This window comes from Papaver somniferum, chromosome 3 (genome assembly GCF_003573695.1).
Source record: "Papaver somniferum cultivar HN1 chromosome 3, ASM357369v1, whole genome shotgun sequence".
Classification (NCBI taxonomy): Eukaryota; Viridiplantae; Streptophyta; class Magnoliopsida; order Ranunculales; family Papaveraceae; genus Papaver; species Papaver somniferum.
In genome coordinates, this window is record NC_039360.1 from 19,718,754 (window position 1) to 19,733,179 (window position 14,426).

At 38.1% G+C, this 14,426-nt stretch overlaps 2 protein-coding genes across 3 annotated transcripts; both read right to left on the reverse strand.

Annotated features, from left to right (window-relative positions):
- Positions 1-661: 661 nt before the first annotated feature.
- LOC113355445 (receptor-like protein kinase 2) lies at positions 662-4,667 on the reverse strand. The gene is made up of 2 exons (XM_026598302.1): positions 1,460-4,667; positions 662-1,360 (listed from the first exon to the last, which is right to left on the reverse strand). Exons 1-2 carry the CDS (start codon positions 4,464-4,466, stop codon positions 822-824), a joined length of 3,546 nt encoding a protein of 1,181 aa, XP_026454087.1. The 5' UTR covers positions 4,467-4,667; the 3' UTR covers positions 662-821.
- A 2,945-nt stretch (positions 4,668-7,612) lies between these two features.
- LOC113355446 (6-phosphofructo-2-kinase/fructose-2,6-bisphosphatase-like) lies at positions 7,613-14,329 on the reverse strand. 2 transcript variants are annotated; one of them, XM_026598303.1, is made up of 22 exons: positions 14,020-14,329; positions 13,779-13,842; positions 13,291-13,592; positions 12,590-12,808; positions 11,751-11,960; positions 11,426-11,623; positions 11,299-11,328; positions 11,063-11,116; positions 10,694-10,747; positions 10,513-10,590; positions 10,031-10,122; positions 9,884-9,941; positions 9,722-9,796; positions 9,555-9,602; positions 9,192-9,289; positions 8,972-9,047; positions 8,756-8,818; positions 8,564-8,655; positions 8,358-8,426; positions 8,202-8,265; positions 8,041-8,106; positions 7,613-7,953 (listed from the first exon to the last, which is right to left on the reverse strand). In XM_026598303.1, the coding sequence occupies exons 1-22, from the start codon at positions 14,209-14,211 to the stop codon at positions 7,876-7,878; spliced, it is 2,280 nt and encodes a 759-aa protein (XP_026454088.1). In that variant the 5' UTR covers positions 14,212-14,329; the 3' UTR covers positions 7,613-7,875. The 2 variants fall into 2 exon arrangements, with proteins under 2 accessions (XP_026454088.1, XP_026454089.1); XM_026598304.1 differs by having other exon boundaries at positions 7,876-7,953; positions 11,426-11,620.
- Between the last annotated feature and the right edge of the window lie 97 nt (positions 14,330-14,426).

Sequence of the window (14,426 nt, forward strand, 5' to 3'; positions counted from 1 at the left end):
CTGAGATGAGTTAGGTGCATCTGAGAAAAAAATGGATGACAGATCTATGATGGGAGAATATTTAAGTTCCTCATCAAAATCACAACAGAGTGATGAATTCGGGAAGCTGGATTCTTAGGGTTAGAAGAAGATGGCGATAGAGATTTAGGTTTTTAAACGAAAAAGTGAAAACTAATCCATTGAGAGATGAGATTATGTAGGGGAACCGGTTTCAGAGGGTTAACTTTGTCTTTTTGTATTTATTTTTATTTCCTTACATAGTACATTGACGGTGTCATTTTGCACACTGCTGGGCAGAAGGACGATGGCATCTTGAAATATACCACACCCAACAAAGTGTTCCAAATTAACTGACTGGAAACCAAAGGTGAACTAGCTTGGGGACAGCGCCTGGAAAAAAAAGGCTCCCACGCGCCAAACCATGACCAATTTTTTTTCCTGGGCGCCTTTAGCGCTAGGCGAGGCGATACAACGGGCTTGGCGCCTCGCCTTGCCCAGCACCTTTTACAACGGAGCCTAAGCGACACCACTGCTCAGATAAGTAGGAAAAAGAGCTTTCAAAGACCATAAACCAGCTAGCTTTTCATTTGAGCAAAGCAAAAAAAAAAAAAGAAAAAAAAGGAGACAAATCTCATTCATTTTCTTCTTTCTTTGAGTTTGTATTTGTAAGAATAAGGAGTAGAATCAGAAAGGACTCTGGCTAAGGATAAGCCTAGTATAGTACTAATTTTTATTGAAGTAAGAGTAGCTACTGCGGAAGTGATAATACCCTAAGATGTAGTAATATACCTTGATTATAACTTTTGACTGTCATTTTTCAATTATTTGAAACCGTTTTTAGCAATGCTGGAAGACGAATACAGTAACAATGATGCAGAAAAACTTGTATTATTACTTTGCCCTTGTGAACCTGGCAATGATGCTGATGCTGACGACGTTGGGGCTCCTTTCTCGTGTCGCCTGTGTTCATTATTAGTAGTCGTCGTCGTTGTTGTTGTTGCGGGTGATCCCTTTAGTAGAAGTGCATCAACTTTAGCATACTCTTCTCTCTCGTGTCTTATTTCCTTGAGCATGGCGGCTACATCTTTCATTGCAGGTCTCTCTTCTGGTATAGGGCTAACGCATAGTAATGCTACACCCAACGCTTGCATCATCTCTTCTACCTCGGATTCTGGTCTTGCACGTAATCTCTGATCAAGGACCTCAATTCCCCCTCTCTTTTGTCTCACCCAATCCACCAGGTGAAGACCGTCAGGTATCGTCGGGTCAATCGGTTGTTTTCCAGTTAACACTTCCATTACAACAACACCATAACTGTATACATCACTCTTCTCGGTTATTTTCCTGCTGTACCCATATTCTGCAGATCATGGATGATGAATTTAATGTTTTTATCAACTCGTGCGTGTTCTGAAATATGAATAGTGAAACTACTGAAAAATTAAAGAAGAGAACAAACCTGGAGCAATGTATCCATAGGATCCAGCAACAGTATTTGAAGAACGAGCATAATCACCATCATCGACAAGTTTGGCAAGTCCAAAATCTGCAATATATGGTTCAAACTCAAGACCAATAAGGATGTTATTGGCCTTGATGTCTCTATGAACAATGGGAGGGACACAATCATGGTGCAGGTAAGCCAGGCCTTGCGCTGCACCAAGAACAATCTGGTACCTGGAGTCCCACTCCAAGCAGCTTCCACTCCTCTCATGAAGTAAACTACCCAAGCTCCCATTCGGCATGTAATCGTACATGAGTAGCCTTGTACTTCGATTCCAACAGCAACCCAAGAATCTGACAATGTTCTTATGCCTTATAGAACCAAGAGTCTTTACCTCAGCTGAGAAAGAATCTCGAACACCTCCTCCAACACCACCGCAGGCGTCGTTGTTGTTGTTATTAGGTGTATGCACTGTTGTTGGCCATAATTTCTTCACTGCAATCACTTCACCGTTATCCATTTCTGCTTTATAAACCATTCCAGAACACCCTTTTCCAATCACATTAGTTTCGATTAGGCATCTCAGTACTTGGTCTACTGAGAAGTTAAGCTTTTGGAATGGAGTGAATTGCCACGGCCATGGATCTCCTGCACCCAGTTCAGATTCATCGTCATGCCTAACAACTTTCCGTGCTCGAATCACTGCCATGGTTCCTAAAATTAACATTGCCACTGTTAATGTGATCAGTAAGGCAATTGCTAGCTTCAATCTTCTAGACCGGATAGCACTTTTTCTCGCTGAATCCATCCCAGCAGCATTGCTTATGAAACATGACCTGTGCCCCCAAGAACAAAGACCTTGATTTCCACCTAGTTCTGTTTCAGACAATTGATGGAATAGCTTGCTATCTGGGAGATAGCCAGTGAAATTATTGAAGGAAATATTCAACGAGACAAGATTTTCCAGTGGCGCGAGCGGTTTTAAATCTCCTGCAAGGTTATTGTGTGATATGTCAAGCACTGCGAGCTTATTAAGATCGGATATTTCATTTGGGATGGTTCCTGAAAGCGCATTTCCGCTCAAATTAAGTGCAATGCTGAGGGCCTCAATCTGGCCTAATTCAGCAGGTATTCCACCAGACAAACTGTTGCTGCTCAAATCAAGCAGTTGCAAGTTTGAACACTGTCCGAGCGATTCAGGTATTGGTCCGGAAAACGAATTCTTGCCAAGGATGAGCTTATTCAATGAACCAAGCTTCCCAAAACTCGACGGAATGTTACCCACAAAACGATTGAGAGAAACATCTAATACATGTAATCCGGCTATAGATGATAAAGAAGAAGGCAGCGTCCCACTGAGCGAGTTGTTACTAAGATCCACCATTTGCAATCCTGTGCAATTTCCAATCTCGTCAGGAACAGAACCCACCAAATGATTCGCAGACAAGTCGAGGAAGTTAAGGTTCACTAGTCTCCCAATTTCCTTCGGAATCTCTCCTCCAATTCTGTTATCTCCAAGCCGAAGCCGAACTAAGGAACTGCAATCACCAACTTCATGTGGTATTGCACCAGAAATATCATTTGAAATTAAGAGAAGCTTCGTCAGATTGCGCAATTGAAATAGGCCAGCCGGAACACTTCCAGTGAGAAAATTGTGTGACAAATCTAAAGCTTGAAGGTCACTACAAGTAGCCAATGTAGAAGGAATACTTCCTTCTAAATGATTCTGCCATGCAAAGAAAACATTAAGCTTTGACAACAACCCAAGTTCAGGTGGTATCAAACCCGAAATCTGATTAGTGTCAAGCTGCAACTGCATTAGATTAACAGCATTCGAAAGAACCGAAGGTATCGATCCCGATATATTGTTATCACTAAGCATTAGTTCTTCGAGTTCTAACAATTTACCAATAGATGAAGGTATACTCCCAGAAAGAAAATTAAGTGAAAAATCAATCATTTTGAGTTTACTACAACTACCAATCTCTTCAGGAATAGAACCAACAAAATTATTCTGCCAAAGTAAAATCTTCTCTGACTTGCCAAGCTTACCGAGTTCTCGCGGAAGTGCACCTGACAGACTGTTCTCATACAGATAAAGATTGACAAGCTCAGTGCAGTTACCGATCTCCGGCGGAATCTCCCCTGAAATCATAGTCGTGTAGACTGACAATGTCTGGAGATTCTTGAGTCTACCCAATGAAGCTGGCAAAGAACCTGAAATTTTCGTATCCGCAAGACCTAGAACTGTTAAATCCTTACAATCACCCACACTGTCTGGTATATTGCCGTCAATATCTTTATTCCCACCGGCACGAACAACCTGAAGATTTTCGAGCTTCCCGATCTCACTGGGAAGATTCCCACTGAGACGATTATCAAACACAACAAGATTCTCAAGACTTTCACACTCACAAACCTCCGCTGGGATTCTCCCAGTGAGTTGATTGGAGTTCAAAACCAAATCTTGTAACTTCTTGAGCTTACCAATGGAAGATGGTATAATACCAACTAACCCATTTGAGCTAAGATCAAGTGTTTTAAGTGAAACAAAGTTACCAATATCAGAAGGGATAGTTCCAGTGAGATTTGAGTCTGAAATGATTAACGATTCAAGAGAACCAAGCGAAGAGAAGACAGAAGGAAATGGAAGATTTAAAGGGAGTGATTGAATGTTTATACCAGTGACAGTGTTTTGTGGTGGTGGTGAACATGTTATGTATGTCCAGTTACATGGGTTTGCATCTTGAGGATTCCAGTTTAGTGATGAAGTAACAGATGATGATGATGAAGTTTGTATCCATGAAAGAAGCAGAAGTGATTCATGATTAGTACTGGTAGATATAGAAGTAGAAGACTCAACTGGTTGGATTCCATGATGAAGTGAAATTAATGCTACTACCAGTAGGAGTTGAAGAGCAGGAGGAGTTCTAGTTGTTGTTGTTGGAGATGAGTAGAAGTGAGAGTTGTAATGGTGGTGCCTCGAGTACCACCTCGACCGCCTCGACCTCGGAATCGACATCTCCGCCTCCTCTTCCTCCTCCTTATCTCCTCTCCTCAAATCCCAACTAGTTTTTTTTCTTCTTCTCGAGTTTGTTTTTGCATTGGGTTTCTCTCTTTTTAACTCTCTTTAATTCTCTCTATCTCTATCTCTCTCTGTATGTGTCTCTATGTTGTCTTAAACCCTTTGTTCTAAGTTCAAGTTTCAAGCAATGTTTTGAAAAATGGACAATTATTGAGACATTGAATTTTCTAAGTGTTACTTAATTCAATGAGCTTAGCATTATCCTATATATAATGAGCATATCTCATTATCTTAGAGAGACTTTTAAAGTTTTGTCTAGAAATCAATATTTTTCAGGATTGTAAGGAGGAAAGAATACTAAGCAAAGAAAGTGGTTAGTCAAAACCCTATAAGATTTTTCAAAGAAGGAACAAATAAAAGGAAAAGTGCACTATTTCAAAAATAAAACAAAGGACAGCAAGATATACTGCTTCCAAAATGGTAATTGATAGAAAACTAGCATGGCTTAATTGGGGCATGGAAAATAATTAGGGGCCTCATCCAATTTATACCCATCCCATAAAAAGCAGAGAGCTTCCAAAATATTGGTGAAAATACTAATTTAGTCTTCTCTAATAACTATCCTAAAAATCTCATTAACCACTAACCTTGGCCCAAATCATCATTTCAATCAAAACTTCTTCTCCTCTCATTCTTCTACTTCTCCTCTCATTCTTCTTCTTCTCCGCTCCCTCCCTCCCTCCCTCTGTCTCCCATTCCATTAACGACTTCTGAGAAGAAAAAAAAATCTCACTGATTCATCGTCGTAAGTGAACTAAAACTGATCTAAGTTGGATTTGCGTTTAATTTGATTTGTTGATTGAAAAATTAGGTTTTCAAATGCAAAACTGCAGTTACAGTTTCAGGGTCGTTAACCACGGTTTTTTATTGCTTAACAATTTTTGATATGCATGTTCAATTGATGAAAAATCGTTAACCATTGGGGTTTAGTAGATAACGACCTTAAACCTGGTTTTCAGCCCTAGTATAGTGTCGTCCAGGAATTTCTAAATCGTTAACGATTCTTCTCGACGACCCTTTTTAAATACGAACGACTCTGTCTTATGCAGAACCACCTCTTTGTCCCAAATAGTGATAGGGTCGTCAATATATTTCTAAAGCATTAACGATTCTTTGTTTGACGACCCCTTTATGAAACTAACGACTCTGTATGATACAAAATTCGTTCTCTGTTTAAAAAATAGGAAGGGTCGTCATGTCAAATGGTTGTAGTCATTAACTATGTTGAAGGGTCGTCATGTCAAAATTTTGAAGTCATTAACGATGTTGAAGGGTCGTTTGGTTTTATAAATTTTGCCTGCCGACCCTTGATCTATGAAATGACTACTATACTATGAAATGGCTCGTCAGGGTCGTCAGCATATAGGAATGCCAAGTTAACGACCCTAAGAGTAACATCTTCAGAGAGTAAAAAGTTTTAGAGTCGTTGGGTTCTAAACATATTAAGTTAACGACTCTATGTGACCTAACTAGCTGGAGTCGTCAATTATATCACATTTGGTTGACGATTTTTCATAACCTGTAAAAGTTGCAGGTTTGAGTCGTCAAAGGTTGTGTCAAGTAATTGACGACTCCTTAAAGTCGTTCATTTATTACCCTCTCGACTTAACGACCCTCACTTTGAGAGGTTGCATAGTGTACATGAATCGTCAACTTGGAGCATCATTCATACAATTTAAAGAGTATAGGAAGTTTACCTGATTGTTTTGAGCTTAGGGTTCTTCATTTTGAGGATTGGTTCCTTCATTTTGAGCAATAAGATCTTCATTTGCACCATTATTCAAAGCTTCCTCTATTAACATGTCTTCATCATATATCCAATCCATTACCATCAACACAATCATGTGTGTTGTTTAAACCTTCACCAACATCACTTCCTCCACTAGAATCACTCATTTCAATTAACCCCAAATTTTCCCTCAAAAACTCACCTTCTTCTTCTCCACAACATAAAGACGCAATTTTTCTTATCAAAATTTTAACCCTAAATCTGATTTTAATCTAACTAAACTAATTAACTTTATTACCACTAATGATTTGGGAGTAGTTTAGCCATTTAAAAAATTAGAATAAGGGATAACCACCATTTATTATTTCATGACATTTTCTGTCCTATAACTAGGGGCCTTTAATTATTTTCCAGGGCCCAATTCAGCGGTCAAAACTAGCTGGAGTCTCATTTCGTGCACAAACTCTACATCTACTTCAAAGATGGTTTCATTTTCGAATCACGTGTGCATTTCTGACCGTCTGGGTCATGACATTTATCTCAACAGGTGTTGGTTTAAAATGGACACTTTAGGTGGTAATTAAACAGCTAATCGTCAAAACAGCAACTAATTGTCAAACTGTGGTAACATTGCTCCAGGGGTTGCAAACTTGCATCATTTCATCAAAAGGCTAAGTTAGGTAGAGTGAAAAAAATCCAACACTCTCATTAAGTCTTCACACATAAGCTACCAAAAATGGTTCGAGTACTTTGGCAATACCAATGCTTGTTCACGCGATGTAGGCAGAGAGAGACATGTCTTTTTTCTTGAACAATGGGATATCATGTGTGGATGCATTGTTTTCCTCAAAAACTTACTGTGGTCAGTATATTTTTTAATAAAGTAATTTTGCTTATAAAATATTCTTTCAGAAAATAATTCTTAATTTAACTTTTTAGCTTGGGGCTCTGTAGCAGGTCTAAACTCTAGCCAACGCCGCACCAACCCCACTACTCCGCCTCTTACATTTGGCTTTCTGTTTCTCCTTTCTTGATTTAATATCTCCCACTATTACTCTATTTTCGTGTCTCCGTAATAAAAAAAACTTGCACGTACAAATGCATAATGACAGAGCCAGAATGGCACTGTAGAAAAAAACTAGTCAAATGAAGTGGGTGATGGGTAAAAAGTCGTAGTGAGCCGGTGAGTACCATGAAACCAGATGGCCCATGCTGGTTCGGCTTCTGTAAATGTCCCTTGCATAATGCTTGCAATTGGTTTTCCTGTAGACTTGAAAATAGTTGCGGCCACGAAATCATAGCAATTGGATTTCGGAAAATGAAAGAAATCATAGATTTCTGGCTAATGTGGAAGTGATCAATATTAACCATTCTCACTATTTCGGAAAATACAAGCATATAAAACCCTTCTAATAATTGACAGTGAGTTTTTGTCAAAATACAAAAAGAGAGACGAAAGCAAATTCTCATTATTTTTATTACAAATTTTGTTAGATGAATGAAAGGTTAAAAATAAATTGAGAATTGCTGCAGTGTTATTTTGCACCTCCCTGTGGTTTTATCATTTATCATTTTTGTAGTTACATGTTACAGATTCAAGGATGTGTGACAACAAGTTCAATCCATGAGTTTGTACCGTTTCTCTTGAACCCCAGTGACCCCCATTTGTATCTCGATTATTGTATGGAGTGGTACCTGGAAAATGCAGAATATCAAGTCTATTACATGGATCGATAAGAAGCACATATCGCATGAGAAATTTTAAGCCATTCATAAGGTTACCTCAATATGTGGAATTTCTTTCAAAGGCCTGTCAGCGAAATATGCATATAATGCTCTCAATACCGCCTACAAAAGTTCAGATTTAATAGTTAGAGAGAGAGAGCCAGAGAGAGAGAGAGCTTGACATTAAAATACTGTGAAGGGATAGCCCATAGACAAACCTGGTGTGAAATCACAACAACAGGTGAACGCTGTCGTTCAAGCTCGATAATCACTGGCTCTAACCTGCAGAAACATGGAAGAACATTTGTAAGGAACAAGCTAGGTGGAATAAAGTTGTTTGGAACGTGATTTTCAAAGATGGAGTTTGCACAAACCTTTGGATAACATCAAGATAAGATTCCCCCCGAGGGTAGCGGTACCTCAGCTTGTCCTTCTTACGAGACCTGAAATTAGCAGATAACATGAAGACAACATTTAGAGCTTCAATAAACAGTGTTCCTACATACCACCATTAAGAGGAAAGAAAACAAAACGGATAATAAAGATAAGTGTACACGGTAATGGAGGGACAGCAACATACTCATATTCCTCGGGCATGTTTTTCTTTATTTCTTCGTATGTCATTCCATCACAAACTCCAGCATTAATCTCATCAAGCGCACGCCATTGTATCTGTAGCGTATTTAAAAGTAGCATTAGCTTACTATAGATCGACATAACTGGTTAATACTAGTTATACAGATGAAAGATGCTAATGCTGTTACCAACTAACCTTTGGAAACCCAACAATTGGACTTGCAGTCAAAATTGTTCTCTGCAGTGTGCTAGTCCATATCTGAATCATTCCACTACGAGTTATACAATGCTTTATATGGATGAATTTTGCGTAAACCCAGTCTACTGAGTACTTTGATATGGTACATCAGTGTGAAGTATAAACAAGTGAAAATGGAGCACAAGATACACAATAGATTTAAAGCGAGCTTACAGATGCAGTCCGCTCGGATTTCAGTCGCTTTTCAACAAAATTTGCTAGCTTTTTCGAATATAGTTCCCCAGCTTCACTGTTCAAACAATTAAAGCATCACACTCTTTAGAGAGACTATAAAAACAAGAGATATTAAAGCTTGAGGGTATAGGGACAAACTATATTCTCGATCAAGGGATTGTGCAAAGAAGATTTAATACAACAATCCAAGAATATGCACCTTATGACTGTGTCTCCTCCAATTCTGCCTCTAACATTATCACGACTTTGTCCATGCCTGGTAAGCAATATTGGACGTGGTGTGAGATGTGTATTAACCTGAAACAAAAATATTCAGTAGTTAGTAAAGACATAATAGTCCAAACCTTAACTGAACGTGGTGTGAGATGCATGGTAATCTAGTGCAAGGACATGTTTCGTTAATTGGCACGCTGGTAATATTATTACTTATCCAGACCGATTATGATTAAATTAGTCAAGGAAATGAAAATGAAAAGAGTAAGTGATGAATAAATATTATTGATAAGAAAATAAATGACAAAATATCAACTTTGGTTGCTATATTGATGAGTTTCCACTTTACCAAGAAAAAGACGATCCTTCCTGGAAGATAACCACTGATATTATTCACCTGATTAAAGATAAATTTCTTTAGTAAAAACTAGAAAGTTGCAAACTAATACCACGAGAAAATCACCACTTTAAGCTGATCAACTAAGGAACACTGCAGAAAGAACAATACTCAATTACCTGTATCTGCCCACCTTGACCACTTGCCATATCAATCATTTTGATGTAAGAGCCTTCTTCCACAGGCTCATAAACCTGTTTAAAAGGACCAGCATAGAAATCAAAATCACAACAATGTTAATAATGTTGAAACTTCCTGAAAGGAATCATTAGAACAAGCACCTTCTCATAATTGGCTAGTCGACTTTTAAAATCTTCTAATCCAGCTTCAAAATCTTGCCTGCAAAACAGCACATGATACTGAGTTCACAGTTTTTCCGAAGGATTTCAATAGACGGAGCTTAAAGTGTAAGCTATAACCACACTCACTCTTCTGCATAATCAGGACTTTGTTGAATTTTAAGACGTATGTTTCTTTCAATAATGCTCCGGTCATTGCATAATGTTTCCAAAAATATGATCTATAAGGAAAACACAGAAATTGTGTCAGCTGGGAAGTAGGACTGCATATCTACTATAATCCTTCCGCTCATATTCTCTGTTTCAACCATATGAAGTAGTTTGCGCTACTACATTGTCAATCACCTAATCCGACATTTATTGTGGACCTTATGCCATGGTAGAACTGATTGCAACAATCAACTAGAAACCCTGAAAAAAAGATAATTGATCATACAATATCATTGTCACACTACTTCATCCTTGTTTCAGGTTTTGCTGCAGAACTATCTCCTAATAGGTGAAATATAACACCGATCGAAAGCCAGAAAATCAGATGAAATTGGATACAAACAACTGAAATTCTAGATAATTCAGATGTCTTCCGGAAACCAATGGCAATGACTTTGTACCTTGCAATTCCCTTCAGCCATTTTCATGAGCATATTCCTTCGTTTACTGGTACTGTTTGTGGCATCGAAAATTCCAACCTGTACCATGGTTGGATAAGAGATAAAAAAAATATTAATTCAATGGCAACTGAACAGGATCCAACAAGCATGACCTACCTAGCCTTAACATAAAGTCGTTTACCTGTCCACCTTCTTGCATCCAAGATATCATATCCTCCATTGCAAGGGCCGCTACCTAGTGGAATGTGACATATTAAAACTATTTGCAAAAAAGAAAAACTTAATTAGGTGTGAGCATGACCATCTGATCTGAGGCAAAACTCCAGATAGGACCTCACGATATAGCCATTACAAGATGAAATACTCAAATAACTACTGAAACCATAAAATTGACTGAAAGAAAAAGTTTAACTAAATCACATTGAGACTTCTAAACAAAAAAGTGTATCTATCAAGAAAACATTGAGTATGTACTTGATGTTTCAGAAGCATGAAAATGTGACATTATAAAATCTATAAATACAAACTAGAATGTTTGGATGATGCTCACCTCATTACGTGCCTCCATGCCTTCTGGATTGTCAGCTCGGAAAAAATCAGCAGTCTGCGTGAACAACAGCATGTTACTTTTTTTTCCATTTGGGATACTTGTGACAAAGCAAACATTATTATCCTCATTCAGTGTTAAGAGAAATGCTTCAAGAAAGACATTTCAAATAGATAACCAGTAAAAGGAAAATAAAAATAAAAATACATATGACGAGAGCCCGAGCAGCATAAGAATACCTGATTTGTTCCATGCTTAAGGCGGCGATACTGTTACAGGCAAAAAACATAAAGTCACATTGACACTTATAGTCATCAGCTGAAAAGTCAAGAGCAGGAGAATATCTTTAGGAATAGGAAAAGTTACCTTTCCAACATTGAAATGTTTGGTCTCATGACCCAACCAACGAAGATATCTCGTAAGTTTAGCAGCAGTGAAAGTTTTTCCTCGGGCAGGCAAACCAACCAGAACAATTGCCAAATGTCTGTCCTCCTTTGGTCCAAGCATCCTGTCAGCTACAGCGGCAGCCGCAACAGCTCCAGCAGCTTCTGGTATGGCATTCTTCTAGTAACCAGTAGACATGATATTAGTGCAAGTTCCAACATATAAGCAGCATATTTGTTTCTTAAGAAAATACTATTGTTCTTGGTGAGAATGAAAAGGACAAAAAAAATGTAAAAGTAATACTAACCTTAGAATCAGAATCAAGTTTAAGACTAGTAGCAAAAGTGCTTGCACTAACTGATTTAGCTAGCCTTGGAGATCCGACACCCCTATCAACAAAGAGTCCCCTATGACTATCTTGCCTCTGAAATGGTGAGAATGTGCCCACTGATTTCGACTCGACCATGCCAGAAGTTGGATTAATCTTGGAAGGATCTGGGACTATGACTTCCATTTCCTACATAATATTAAACTACTGAGTAATAGATTCAGAATACATGCAATCGAGAAAAAACTGTTATGCAAGTGAAAAGTGAAAGAAACGGGTCATAATGCAAGCATGGGAGACATACATTCCCACAGTTACTTTAGGCAAATAAAATAAACTCAAATTTCAGGATGGGAAATGAATCACTAAGGACCAGATAAACTAGACCTAACAATTTTTCTAGCGTCCAGTGCATGCATGTGCACCGCACCACTTGAAGAGAAAGGCCATGTAAAAACACTTCAATGACCTAATATTCAGACTGTATTATCCAATATTATAGTCTTCTTGATCCATATAACTCTAGTTACTTTAGCTGAACTCCTGTTCATATAGATGTGGGTGTAATTTCTCAACTATCACATATTATCTATAATTAACTGGTGCATTAGTTTACAAAGAACAGAAAATACAGAGTAAGTGTTTAGTTGGATCAGCATCTGAAACTAGTATCACCGAACTACACGACCCTGTCACCCTTGGACTTAGTGTATTCGAGAACAACAATTAACAATTCTACCAAAAAGCTCCATAAAATCCTGTAAGATCTCTCTCATCTGTCTAAGTTGACGAAGTCACAAGAAGAGTGCACAAATAACCTTTCTAGTAGCAGTTCGATCAGTGGAAACACCAGCAGTGTTATGTGAATGTGAGGCACTGCTCGGCCTTTCCGAGTTGGAAAATGTCCCAGCACAAGTTAATGATCTTGGAGTTTCTGTAAAGTTAGCTGCATAAACAAGGCCTGAGTTCGCAAAAGCCGCTGGAGCAGGAACAACATAATGTTCTAGATCAAGCTCCAAACTTGCTGAAGAGCCACTCTGTACCAAACAAGGGGAAAAGGGTGTCACTAAAATTGCAAAAAAAAGGATCATCTCAAATTACAACTATTTATTTGACATTGTCCTTTCCCCTCTAAACAACAAGTATACCGGGTAAAACCTACAACAAACCAGAAAAGACTTTTGACGAAACGAAAAGGAAATGAGCATCTGTTCATTGTGATGGCTGATCACCAGGAACTTGCATTGGTGGCAGTTTCCAAGCTTCATGGGATCATGACCAAGGCTACTAAGCACGTACATGTTGATCCATTGTACGTAACTGCAGATAAATAGTAACAGTAGAACTCTAAAACTAATTGTTTGCGGCATCGAAAGTCTGTTTACTGAAAACCATATCAAAGATTCATATTGTCGTGAATGATCCCAAAAAGTCTAAGTTCATCATTCTTTCATGAATCCATAAACTGATCAAAATTACAAGAACCGAAAACAGCTAGCAAACATATTTCCATACATACCTCGACGCCCACTTCTGGTGCTGCATTAATACTAACATCAGGAATCCCCCTCACAGTTGATGGTTCAAGATTCTCTTGATAAGCTCTCCAACTAGCCGCAAGGTCAAACGGAGAAACTCTATCCGCCTCAACGAATACACGATACTCCAACAAATCATCACTCTCAGTATCAACCCTAAATGCCGCCATCCTTGTATCTCCTTGCAATATCCCTCCTGACAGTAATCTATTTGACCCTTCCTCTATAATGCATGGTGTATTTGCATACTTGGGCTTCAACAAAAACTTAAAATCCAATGTCTCTACTCACACAATCAAACAACCAAACAAAAATCCAATCAAAATCATATACCACTCCTTAAACCCTAAATCAAACAAAAAATTCAATGCCTCTACTCACAGCCAAACAAATACAAAGAAATTTAATCAAAATCAAATTCAGATTCTTACACCATAAACAGCGAACTAAAGTATCGATCACTTCTTACCATGATTTGGTGGAACAACGAAACTCAATATCCACATAGATGTTGATTCCCTTTCCATCGCCAACTACAAATTCACCAGTAATCATGAGAAATTGTTTCAAATTCAAATTGAATCCTCTATTACTACAGATTCATCGAGAATCACAAAATCACCATAAAAAATTGTTCAAAATTGTTGAAAATTGAGATTGATGGTGAAATTAGTGAGAAACACTAAAGTGAAGTAATAATTAATACTTACAGCTTTGGAAGAATCCCATGAACCAATAAGAGGAACAGAACCAAAGACATGAGGGATAATATCGCCATTTAGTTTATAATTCTCCATTCTTAGTGAAACATAAAGTTGTCCACCAGAATGATCTTCTCCTCCTCTTTCACTACCATCATTTCCATGTGAACTATCTGAGTTTCTTGATGCTCCTGTTCCCATTTCCTTTCTCCTTCTTCTCCTTCTCTGGTTCCAATTTCTTCTGCTTCTTCTGGTTTGTATTTAATTGATTATTTATTATTAATTATCACTTCTTCTTCTTTCTTTTTGTGTGGATATGGAAAAGATTGTTAACAGACGATGAAGATGAAGACGAGGAAGTGGAGATGAAAATTGTCTTATTGTTTTTTGGTGCATCGGGTATTTGATATTACGTC

Coding starts and splice junctions, on each gene's coding strand:
- LOC113355446 (XM_026598303.1), bottom strand. CDS start 14,211: ATGGGAACAGGAGCATCAAGAAACTCAGATAGTTCACATGGAAATGAT. Junction 13,593..13,778: donor CGTTGTTCCACCAAATCATG/GTAAGAAGTGAT, acceptor TTGTGTGAGTAG/AGACATTGGATTTTAAGTTT. Junction 8,656..8,755: donor CAATTGTTGGGTTTCCAAAG/GTTAGTTGGTAA, acceptor AATACGCTACAG/ATACAATGGCGTGCGCTTGA.
- LOC113355445 (XM_026598302.1), bottom strand. CDS start 4,466: ATGTCGATTCCGAGGTCGAGGCGGTCGAGGTGGTACTCGAGGCACCAC. Junction 1,361..1,459: donor CTATGGATACATTGCTCCAG/GTTTGTTCTCTT, acceptor CATGATCTGCAG/AATATGGGTACAGCAGGAAA.